Source organism: Meriones unguiculatus, chromosome 14 (genome assembly GCF_030254825.1).
Source record: "Meriones unguiculatus strain TT.TT164.6M chromosome 14, Bangor_MerUng_6.1, whole genome shotgun sequence".
Taxonomy (NCBI): Eukaryota; Metazoa; Chordata; class Mammalia; order Rodentia; family Muridae; genus Meriones; species Meriones unguiculatus.
In genome coordinates, this window is record NC_083361.1 from 40,510,390 (window position 1) to 40,522,950 (window position 12,561).

General features: G+C 42.4%; 1 protein-coding gene across 1 annotated transcript in view; it reads left to right on the top strand.

Annotated features, from left to right (window-relative positions):
- Window positions 1–6,052: 6,052 nt before the first annotated feature.
- The window catches only part of Slc17a6 (solute carrier family 17 member 6), a 39,669-nt gene continuing 33,160 nt past the window's right edge, over window positions 6,053–12,561 (top strand). Inside the window, exons 1-3 of the mRNA XM_021657649.2 lie at window positions 6,053–6,992; window positions 9,474–9,726; window positions 10,992–11,110. Of these exons, the coding sequence (XP_021513324.1) occupies window positions 6,907–6,992; window positions 9,474–9,726; window positions 10,992–11,110 (458 nt within the window). The 5' untranslated portion in view covers window positions 6,053–6,906. The remainder of the gene's footprint in view (window positions 6,993–9,473; window positions 9,727–10,991; window positions 11,111–12,561) is intronic.

Consider the following 12,561-nt stretch of genomic DNA (forward strand, 5'->3'; position numbering starts at 1 on the left):
TAATGACCTATTCTTTAATTATTAGTGTGTGTGCTCAGTACGTTCAGCTTTGTTCATATATATATGCATAATGTGGATATTTAATACATATTGTGAATATTGTTTTATATATAGTGAATATATATAATGTGAGTATGTATAGAGCGGGCCACTTGGGATGGCATAATCTATCAAGGCTCAGCATGGAGAGGACTTCTATCACTTAGCAGCTATTAATTTCCTTAGTTCTTCATCTAAGGATGAGGCCCTCTGTGGTTTACACATCCACACTGGCATACTAACTAGTATGCTCACTTTTCCTGTCTTGGTTGGATAGCCAGACTGGAGGATTTAATAGAGGCAGCTTCCCTGTCACACACAAAGACACTACCTCATAAAGGATGTCTTGGTCCTCTGACTCTTACCATCCTAGAGCACTCCCTTTCACAATGTTCCCTGAGATGTGAGTGTAGGGGCTGAGTTGCACATGCGTCAGTTGGGGTTGGCCACTTGCAGTTAGCTGCTGTAGTAGAAATAATGTAGACAAAAGAGTAAAAATGTAACGTGTCTGAGTGTTGACTGACAGCTGGGAGCTTTCAATAACTTCAATACCTGGATAACTTCCTTCAGGAGAGACAGTGCCTGTCAGTACATTAGGCAAACACACAGCTGATAAGAAAAAGACAGGACAGAAAAAGAACAAGATCACTACAGAACCCGGCCAGAGAGAAGACATGCCCAAACACCAGAACAGCTTCTTTGTAATTCGATTTTTTAAATTAATTCGTGAAATACCATAAATAGAAGCACAGTGGTGAACACCTTTAATCCCAGCACTCAGTAAACAGAGGCAGGGGGATTTCTGTGAGTTCAGTTCCAGCCTGGTCTACATAGTGAATTTCTGGACAGTCAAGGGTACATAGAGTGACCCTGTCTCCAAGAAGAAAAGAAAAGACAAAAAGCATCAGAAAGGATGATCATAAGCCATGGTGACCTCTGCCTTAGTTTCTTCAGTACTGGGAATGTGTTTATATTTGTATAGTTTGTGTCTCTTTTACATCTTATTTTCAACAAATCAATCCTATGTGACCATTACTTTTCCTTTAAAGAGTTACTTTTAAATGTTTCAAAAAGACCAATGATTTCAAACTTCTCTTGTAATTTGTCATCAAACTCTGTAGAGAATGATGACTGAGGAATTCAAACCTGGAATCTCTTTACTGGCATGGAAAATAATTGCTATTCTTTTTGTTATTGACTTATTGTTACTGATGGTGCTTTCTGTTTGCTTTAAAACCTGGTCTGGTCTGAAGAAAGTTAATTTTCTTTTGAGTACAGAAAGAAAACACAGAAAAAAGGTTTCTGAATCTTCTTAATTATAGATACAGATTGGGTACATGTAAAAAAGATATGTTTTACATGTGGTTATAGGCATACATTTTTCACATTTAAAATTTAATTTTTAAAGACTTATTTTTACTTATGTGTATGTGTTTGTGCCTGTGTGTATATATTCATGTCTATGCAGATTCCTGTAGAGGCCAGAAGATGGTGTCAGATCTTCCGGTGGTTGGTTGTGGGATGCCTAATGTAGGTGCTGGGATTTAAACTCTAGTCCTCTGAAGGAGCAGCAAAAACTCCACTGAGCCATCCTTTCCAGCTTCAGGAAGGTATACTTATTTAACACTCCCTGCTTACATATTTTTACTTAGGCAGATTACAGAAAAATCAAAGGAGATTTTATAGATTACAGAAAAATCAAAGGAGATTTTATAGATTACAGAAAAATCAAAGGAGATTTTTATATTAGGCCACTAAACAGAGCAGCACAGTTGTGCTCTTCACATGAAACTCAAAAATATATTATTTCTTTTCTTCCTGTCACTCAAGAAATTGTGATAATTTATTTGAAAAGTCTCTGAGGGTAACACTGAAAAGTAAAGTCAAATAAAGCTGAACTAAAAACTGTCCACTTAAAAACTCTTGATAAAAAATGAGACAAGATCAATCCTGGAGCTTATTTGGCCTAAACCTGAAAGGCATGTGGAGTTATTTCAGTGAACATTTACTTAAGCATCCAGAGGCAAATAAAGCTGTACTACCAGAACTCATTGAAATACACTTCTATCTTTGAGAATATACACTTTATGATTTTCTCACTGAGCTCATGAGCTTACTGTGATCCAACAAAGGATTAAGCCAAATTAGGACCAAAAGTTTACAACAAATGAAATGTTCCATTCCAGATACTTAGTGAACTGATAAGTTTGACTTGTGATAATAACACCCCCGAGAAAAAATTTATGTGTGACTCTCAGTATGTGCACACACATTCACAGAGAGAGACAGACACACAGAGACTGACAGACTGACTGACATAAATGTAAATATTGTAATGTGGTAGGAAATAGCTTACAAAAACATCATAACTTAATCTACTGTGCAATCAAATCTTAAGCCATCCCTCTGTATTATTAGCTGGCATTTCTAAAGCTCAGCACAATGAAATTTCTTTTGTGTTCAATGAGAGATTCTCAAGCAATCAATGAGGCGTCTATAACAAAAATTTAGTGATCTGTTTGACAATTGCGAGCACATTGCCATTAAGAGAGGCTCTACGTTGTTAGCTGTAGACTTTATTTGAACAGATACTAACAGAGAAAAGGGTTTAAAAGGGGAAGAATGAAAAAAAGAAAAAGAAAAAAAACAAAAACAAAAACAAAAACAAAAAATACCCCAGTACCTTAAATTACATAATTAAGGGTTAAGATCATTTTTTTTAAGTGTTAACATTTCCTTCCACCAGAGGGCAACATTTGCAAGACATTTAAATAATCCATCCAAGTAGTTCCTCACAAAAACAAGTGTAAACCAGCCTCTTTGCTGTGGGTAATCCCTTATGTAAATATCAAGGTATCCAGGAATACAGTTATTTAAACAAATATATATGAAATTCCTATCTAGTCATAGACAAGCAGCCTATGAGAGTCTGTATGAGAAGATAGAATTTTCAAAAAGAAACCTGCTTTTACAGACTTTTTCTTGCTACCCCCTCCTTATTTTATTATTAACATTAAGCTTAAATATAAAAACACCCTAGTACTGGAGGAAATAAAAGGAAACAATTCCCACCAGTGAAAAATAGAAGCTGTGTGATTTTGCAAATGGAAGACATTATAACCTCCTATAAACCATGTTTTGTAGCGAAAAGGAAATGGAAACTTATTTATGTAAAGTCATTGAGCCTGTTATGACAGCAATACAGTCTGAGCCAACCCCAACCCAGCTGATCTCAGCTGCATCCTCCAAGCTTCAGGTCTTCAAAGAGTGACCTAGGGAACAATGTGTCCTGAAAACTTGGTAAGCTTGCATCATCTGGGGCTCTCCTGGGTCTCTTGAATTATTTTATTCTAACAAGACCTCTGACTGTGGGAAAGTACTCCACCCCATTCTGCTTCCTCATCCTCATTGCCAAGAACACAGTTTACTGTGGTTTGTAGATTTCGTTTTTCTCCTCTAGAAAATGGAAATAAAACCATCCCAGTCCAGAGACTTGTGAAGGATGAATGAGGTCACCTGGGTATGAACCATTCATAAGCTATAATAGCTATGCACATGAGTTATATGAATGATGCTGGGAAAAGAGATCATGTTTTCAGAAGAAAAGCTGTCTAATGGTGGAACAGAAGCAATGAATGAAATGGATAGGCTACTTATTTGTAGGGAGAAGGAGAGCGCCCACAGAAATCAGGGCTTTTACAAATATATCTAAGTCAAATTCATAATTATTGGCATATATTTGCCCAAAGATGAATTTAATGACTTCACTAGGGCCCAAGAATTTCATAGTCAGTGTTTGTAAGTTTGGACCACATGCAGAGAAGGATAAATGAAATCTGTTGGATTAATAAATAGGTGTGCTATGGTGGGACCAGTTATTCCTGTGGGCAGAACCTGATGACACTACTCAGTCTCTGGAGACTCAGTAGCAATTCTCATAATTTTCTGTGTTCAGAACTTCCTCTTATTCACGACTACACCTTATCTTACCACTGATGGGAATGTTCCAGCTCTCTTTGTACATCCTCCTGCCCTCCCCTGGCCACTGGGCTGTCATCATTTTCTAGGTTTCATTTTTTTTTTAATATTAAGAAAAACAAGGATTTCTTGCTGTCTGTACACATTTACACAGAGACTATGCTTTTATCCTGTCTAATTTTATCCATAATTATTTCTAATGATATTTATGTGTATCTGCCATGTGACTTGTGAGACCTTACAAGAGATGTTTCCAGACCTAGCACAATTCTCAGCTCTCAATAAATATTTTTAGAATCAGTAAATCAATACTAGCTCTTATTTCCATTCAGACACTCAGACTGTTACTGGGAAAAGGAGGAAAAACTAGATCATATTTCTCAATGCAGATGAATGCAATTATTTATTCTAGAACAATATCTTCATACCAGAGTACTATTGCTTGGAATATACATGAATGATGCAGCCATCTTGGGTTTTGGTGGTTTTGACTTCTAGTCAGCTGGGGTGGAAATGCTTACGAGAATCATTTTTGCTTCATCATTTCAGCCTCCCAGATATTTAATGTAATTTCCATTTTTACATAAACATCCACAATGGAAAACCATTCATATTCTAAATGAATTAATTTCAGTGACTTGAGTATCTAAATATTTGTTAAACCTGTATTTTGAAAGATGGGCATGTGAGGCAAGTCTTAAGGGCCTTGAGATTTTGTTTGCGATGAGACAATTCTATAAGAGTATTTTTATTCCTTTATACTGGATCTCCTATAGAAGTATATAGCATGTACTTTGTGGCTTTCCAGAGATATTTTTGAAGATGACTTCACAGTTTTGAAATATATATTTAATATATAACATATTCACATATGCAGATATGCCAAATAACAGAAATATGCTCATGGTATTCTTTATCAACCATACTTCCTAGTAAAATATAATTTTACAGGCATTGGACTTAACAATCCCAAAAGGGTTTTAGCTCTTTGTCATTTTTTCATCTCTCTCTTTGGGAAATACATTTTCCACATTTAATATGAAATAGTAAGGGAATGTTCTTATGTGATTCTGCATGTACCTCTGGGATTTAATCCAACAGTCTCTGTATAAAACCCACTTCTCCTGTTGGTTTAAATAGCATCCAAGGTTTGACCTTAAGGATGTAGTCAAGGCCAGTCTGTTTCATACCAATTGCCTGAACTGCCTCTGAGAAGGTTGTGAACCATGTGAAAGGCTTTAATAAGTCACATTAATTCAGCACAATTTAATTGATTTGCTTAATGAAATAAGTTCACTGATGTTATACATATGCAACCAAGATGGAAAACCTTGTGTGACCATCTCTCAAAAACAAACAACCAACAACAACAGCAAAAAAACCTCCTCTTGGGAGAAGGTATCATAAAGGGGAAAAGTGAGATTTCAGTGGAGTATAAATATACTGTGTTAAATTGTAAACATTATCAGTTATTATTTGCTGACAAGCATAAGGTACAGGTACATTTTACACGTATGGAGATAATTCAGTATTGTATTGTGTGTTAATTAATTAAAGAAGCTTAGAATTCCAAAGAGTTCATAACAAATTGCCTGTCTTTCATTTGAAGGAGTGCTTTAAAGTTACAGCTGTCATTTCTATGTCTCTTCTCCTTCTCTCTGCCACCTCTTTGTCTCCCTCCATTTCTCTGCATCCTTTCTTGTTCATCTTAGGGGATGAATCAAACACACAAACAATATTATATGCATCCCGTAAACATATGCTTTATATCGGAGGGGACCAGATGTTCACCTGGATACCGCACACCTAAGCAGAAGCTTCTGCAGTGCTGCTTCCCCGCCTTGCTGTCAGAGCAGGTGTGGACATGCTGGGCAGCGGGAGGCCAAGCAGAGTAACTTGTCAATGTTTAATAAAGCCCTCCTCCCTTGCAGAGCCAAAAGCAGCCTTCCTTCTGAGAACTCTGCAGACGATGACATCTCACCACTTGGTTTCCATAGCATCCTTTCCTGAAGAGCCCTACAAAGGCCCTTGGTCAGGGCGATCCGCCCAGCTCCCCTAGGAGTTGGCAAGCCGGTTAGCCAAAAGCAGCATCCTGGGTTCCTGAACTTCCTCTGTCCGTGGTACTGAAATGCTCAGCTGCGATGCGCGCACGGACGGGCGCGGTCGGCTTTTATGCAGTCTCCCCTGACGCTGCCTAAATCACAGCTGTGTGTCTGTTATTCACTCAAGTTCGCAAAATAACAGCTAACATTCTCAGTCTTAATTCCACTCTGCCACTCTGCCGCAGAGCACAATTACGCCGGCGCGATGGGAGGAGACCACAGTAAAGCAGGAAGCTAACAGCAGTTGCTCACCTGAGGCCTGGGAAGCTCCCAAGGGTTCTGAGAGCTATGAGCTCTTATCAGCAAAGTCACCATTTTAGACAGTAGGGCTTTCTTTCTTTCTTTTTCCCTAACACAAGGATTCGATGACGTTTCTGGCCAATCTGATTTAAAAAACAGCGAATTGATTGCAATAAGACCGCAAAACCGGGAATTTACGTTGTTTTTTGGTGAGCTTACTTCCAGAACAGGGACTCATCAGCACCCGCCCAAATACCACGGCAGTGCGCGCGCCCTCGGCTACCGGATCCTCCCCTTCCAATGAGACTTTGTGACTGTGTGTACCAGTTCTCCTATTAGGAAACCCGTGGGCTGCATGCAGCTATTCTGTTGTACTCTCTTTCTCGCCCTCCCTCCCCTCTCCAACTCACAGCCTTGCTGGAAAGCTCACCTCTGTTTGCTGAGAAGAAAAAGCCCTACCTTAACCGATTAAGACTATGCGCAGAATTCGCCTTTCATAGCCATCACAATTTAAATCTACCAAGGCTGGACACCAGTCTTTACAGGAATGGAGTCGGTAAAACAAAGGATTTTGGCCCCGGGGAAAGAGGGGATAAAGAATTTTGCTGGAAAATCCCTCGGCCAGATCTACAGGTAAGAGAAAGCAACCCCATGCTTACCTGGGGCTCACCATGGCAGAATCTGCAAGACCATTTCTGTAAAGCTTGCTTACTTGGAGAGGTTGTAACATGGTGGAAAAGTCTTTTTGTTGCTTATTGTTGAAGCAAGACTCCATTGGAAACCTGCTTATGAATGCAAGAATGTGGCACTAAATGAACCTATAGTGTGTCTGTGTGGCTGTGTCTGTGTGTCTGTGTGTGTGTGTGATTTTGTTTCATTACCTGAGGATTCTCAGATTCTCATGTGTTCCAATCCAGATCTTAATCCTCTTTTGCAATCCCAAAATGTTCATCAGCACCTGCTTAGAAATCCTGTCTTACTTTTGCTTATAAAATTTCTTTGATCCAGACAAGTGACTAACAAAGGCCAATCCCCTTTAAAAATGATTTTAAAAAAAATTCTAGATCTCAGCTGCAAAATAACAGTTAAGAACTCTCTCATGGGAAATTCTGTATTGAATGAGACAGGACCAAATATATCAATAATTGATCATTGATGTTTTTCTCTTGAATATAAAATATCATACATACATTTTTATTTGCTTGCTTATTTTTAGAAGTCTATCTCTTCTGTGGGAAATGTCACAGTGTCTTAAGAACAACCAGAATCGTAAGCTGCCAAATTACTTCGAAAGTGATTGAAAAAATTTAAATGCTATCCTTTTTGTAACTACTACACTAAGCATACTGTGCTTTGCATGAATTCAGGTCCTGCCAGGTGTGTTATATCTTCTTTGAATACTAGTTCTTATCATTGATACAAGCAAAATCAATGAGACAGCAAACACTGTAGAAAAATGGGTCATGAACAGCGTTCATTCTCACATTTGGAAACTGAAGCCTTGGCTATCTGAAAGAGTTGTAACACAATGACCAATGCACAACCCTGTTTTCCATGTTTCTTAGTTCTGGTGGGCTTTGGTAGACACCATCACGCACCTCTGCGGCAGTAGATGCCGCAAGCGCCCTGCAGTCCTGCAGCTGCTCAGAAACAGCTGGGAGGTGGGGAATTCAGGTACAGAGGTCAAGGTTGCAAATTCAGGTATCTAAAGCCAATGCAAAAATTATCAAATTGGCTGAATTTCTTTCTTGCAAGAAAAAAAAATCACTGCTGTGTCCCTAGTGCCTGGATTATATATCACTGATAAACACCCACATAGCATATCACAGACAGCTAAATGACCTATTCTGCAATGGAATTTGATCAAATTTAGAAGACAGCTTTAAGTTTTTTGGCAGCCATGTTTCAAGCTATACATGTCTCAAATTGATGTTAAAATTCCATAGGCTTTGCCTCTCTCTCTCTTTTTCTCTCTCCCTGTGTATGTATATGTGTGTAAGAAATGGTGTCATTTAGTGGTGTGCACACAATTAAAAGTAACTACAAGATGAATTGAGAGTTTGTCAATTTTAATTTAAGACATTGTTTAAATATAAAAAATACCAGTCACATTGAGAGATAGCTATTACCTTCCACCCTGTTCTTTTATAAAAAATCGATGTTTTATGGATGTGTTAAGTATGAGAACAGAAACACCTTTTATCAAAGTCCTTCTATAATTCCAATTCTCTTTTCTTCCCTACTTCCTCAAGGATCAGAGCCTAAGAGGAACTGATTGAGAAGGGTCAAATCTTATGAAATACTTTTCTTTTGAAAATCAGATCTTTCTCTTAGTGGTACAGACAGTGGTGTGGGCACCCCTTGGTAAATCCGGGAATCTCATTTTCTGTCTCTGGAAATGGGCCCGAGATATTTTTCAGTGTGTTGTAACTGAGGTAGTAATGACGCAAGATTGTGAATGATTAATTATTCATGTTGTAGGAAGGAAGCTGAGGTGTCTGCCATATGCTGCGGAGGCCTTTGTTTCTAACTGGAGTAAAGAAACGGGGGGGGGGGGGATGAAGTGAGAAGACTGAAGGAGAGAGAGAGAGAGAGAGAGAGAGAGAGAGAGAGAGAGAGAGAGATGGGGAGGGAGTGCTGAAATGGCACCCCAAGAGCCAAGGCTAGGAAGTGTTAGCCAAGCTACCCTGGGGTAGAGTGAGGAGAAGGACTAAGGTGGTGGCTCTAAGCCTTTCGCAAGTTCTTGATAGAACTGAGTTGTTAGAAAGGCCCCGAGGTAGCCTGGGTAAATCACCTAGGAGCCAACCCTCTCCCAACCCTGTCTCTAGCCCCCTGATGACCCTAAAAGTTAGGTCCAAGGGGACTGTATGTAAATTGATACACACAAAAAAGGGACAGATCTAGGGTTCACTGAGTTAGGCCAGAGGGTGTTAAGGTGTAGGCATTGCTGCCTAGGGAGGAGGATATAGAATCTCACAGAAGTCTTAAGTTCTATGGTACCTGCATTCCAACTCTTCTGAAGGAAGAAGTCAGAGCCCAGATCCTCAGTGCCTAAGGGCTGGGCAAACTGAATCCCGAGGCTCAGGCACCTTTGTTCCCTACACTGGCCCGCAGGGTGCTGGAAAAGAAGCAGGACACCCGGGAGACCATCGAGCTGACCGAGGACGGCAAGCCCCTGGAGGTGCCCGAGAAGAAGGCTCCGCTCTGCGACTGCACTTGCTTCGGCCTGCCGCGCCGCTACATCATAGCCATCATGAGCGGCCTCGGCTTCTGCATCTCCTTTGGCATCCGCTGTAACCTGGGCGTGGCCATTGTGGACATGGTCAACAACAGCACCATCCACCGCGGAGGCAAAGTTATCAAGGAGGTGGGCGTTAGCCGCTAGCGGACTCGCACTGCTCACAAAGCTGGATTCCCCTACCGAAAGAGGAAGGCTTGCATGCTGTCTAAGCCCTTCCCTGTCCCGCCATCCTGGAAGGAACCACCAGAGTGATATTATCTGCCGTTTTCGTTCTAATCCTGCCTTTGCACCCCTCATTTGCAAGGCATAAAATAGTGTCTGGTTCACTAGACTTGTGTAAGGAATGACAGATGAGAGCTAGGCAACGTCTTCTAAATCTAAAAAGAAACATTTTCCTTTGGGCATAACATTATACTGTCCTCCTGGATTTGTCTAGATCCCCCCCCTCCAAAAAAAAAAAAAAAACCGTTTAGTTGTCAAACTAAAAGAAACAAAGCGCCGCAGTTAGATCAGCATATGCATATCAGGTTTGAGGAAGAGACAGGATCGAAGGCCTAGGAGTCAGGCTGGAAGAGAAGCCGCGGGGGTAGAGGAATCTGCTTTCACCAGAGCGCACGCCGCGGTAACCTTACAGTGTGTGTTCCGCAGTGATGCCTCGTGGGCGAAGGTGAGCTGAAGGTCACAAAAGTCTTTCCGGGGAAAGTAGTAGAGCTGGTCGGTTTGGTCACAGAACTTGGGAACACTCTGGAGCCGAACTGCGTCCTTGGGCCCTCTGGAGCCCAGGATACACAGGAAATTTTCATTGCAAGAGACAAAAGCCTAATTCCCAGTTTCCTGGGCAAGGCAGAAGCTTGGGCTTTTACAGTATCTTGCTGTGGCACCGTGTGTTTTAGACAGTCAGGCCTTGAGGTCCACACAGCTCTAAACAGAACCTCCCACTACCGCCACCACGGGGAGACTGTCCCCAAACCTTTCTGTTCTACCCATCCAGATTTTCCAAGCCTTTCTGGCCTTCTTTTCCGCGCGAGGGTTTTGAGGGTCGCATTCCATTCGGGGACTCAGCCCCACTACCTGCATTCTTACTAGCTGGCAACAGCCAAAGGGACCTTAACCAATATCCTCTTCCCGGAGTCCGAAAGTCTCAGAGGGCGCTTCTAAAATCTCTCCCACAGGGAGCCTGGCACTCCATACTTCGTTGTGAACCACAACACCTTTTTAAAAAGAGTCCCTCTTGTCAGAAGTCATTGTGTTGTGAAATGAAAATGTAGCCTCTGGCCTCAGCATTTCAGAACACGCAGACCATCAAAACTGAGTTGTGTGCACTGACTTTGCCTTGTCCAACGTCTCCCTGACCTGTTGTTTCTTTGTGTTTTTTTCCTCTGTTCCTATAGAAAGCCAAATTTAACTGGGACCCCGAAACTGTGGGGATGATTCACGGGTCGTTCTTCTGGGGCTACATCATCACCCAGATTCCGGGCGGATATATCGCATCGCGGCTAGCTGCGAACCGGTAATGCTGAGCGAGTGTGAGGTCGGGTCTCCCTGCACCTGTTTGCGCCGGTTCTAGACAGCCCGGGGATATCTGAAAACTCCCTAAGGGCGTCTCTTTGTTTCCGGACACGCCTTCCCGGCTGCAGCGCTGAGGTCCGCGCCTCCGGAAGCAAGAAAGGGCTCAGGTTCGCCAAGACCTGCGCGCGTTGGTCGGCTGCGCTAGGCCACTCTTACCAGACCTATTAGAAAAACTCCCCTGTGCCTTCCATTAGGGCGGGGGTGGGGTGGGATCGGTATGTGTGCTGGATGCTGCAAAGACGTGGCGGTGCTGTAAGATGCACAGGCGGGAGAGGAAGGGAATGCCCAGATAGGTACCCGGGTGGTGCAGACCTTCCAGCAGGGCGTGTCAAAGGCTAGCCCCAGAGCTAGCCCATATGGTGTTGTGAGCCTGAAGGATTTGTTTCTATGGATGCGGGCGGAATCTAGGGCTCTCGGGTGCGATTCCACCTGTTAATGAGCTCTGTGCTTAGGGGCGGGAGGGAGCCGAGCTGCTCAGCTGCGTCCCTCGGCCTCTGGCCTCCAGTCCTGCAGCGGCTGTGGGGATGGAGGTCCTAGCGCCAGCTTTCAGGGGGGCACCCCTCCCCCGAGGTCCACCTGCAGAGACGCCCCTGGAGCATAAAGACTTGCGGCCGTCGATACCTAGGAGGAGGGCATGGCTACCGGGGGAGGGAAGGGGGGAAGAGACAGTTCTGTTTGCTTCACTGAGTGCATTTTAATGAAAAACAATAGCCACAAAGGGTAAACTAAACCTCGTTCTTTGCGTCTGAACTGAGGCTGAGCACTCAGCTCTCCTGGTCCCACGCTTCCAGATCTCAAATAAAGACGTGGGGCCTTTCTTCGGACCTCTGACGTGTAATTCCTCACCTCCTCCATTACTCCAGCAAACGTTTGGGGTCTGGAAGGCGGCCTGTCCCAGCTAGTCAGCTCCCAGGCTGGCTCTCAAGGGTTCGTGTCCCTAGCACTCACCCGCAACTCCCAGCATCATTCCCGGGCTTAATCCTCGGGTCCAGAAGGACTGGTTTACTTGACCGGTCTCCAGGCCTCCAGGTGAATTCCTGGAAGTTTATCTGAGGCATTTAGAGCTTAGATTGGAGATTTCAAGGCGGCTGATCAAAAATGTTAGAATATCTTTGAATATCATCTACATCAAGGGGTTAGGGCACAAAGCACTCCGACCTAGCAGGTGGATTTCTTCTGTAAAATGAAGGCCAATTTTATCATCCTGATTAGGAAAAACTTGATATCAGGAAGAGTTTTTTAAAAGAAAACACGAACTTCGTTGACGCTTAGTGATTTAGAACAGGGAGCAACACTCTCGGTCTAGACTCTCAAATATTTTAAGTTTTTTCCAAAATTAAAGATACATTTTTCCAGAAAGATACCCTAAATCTGCATATCTGAAATATTTCT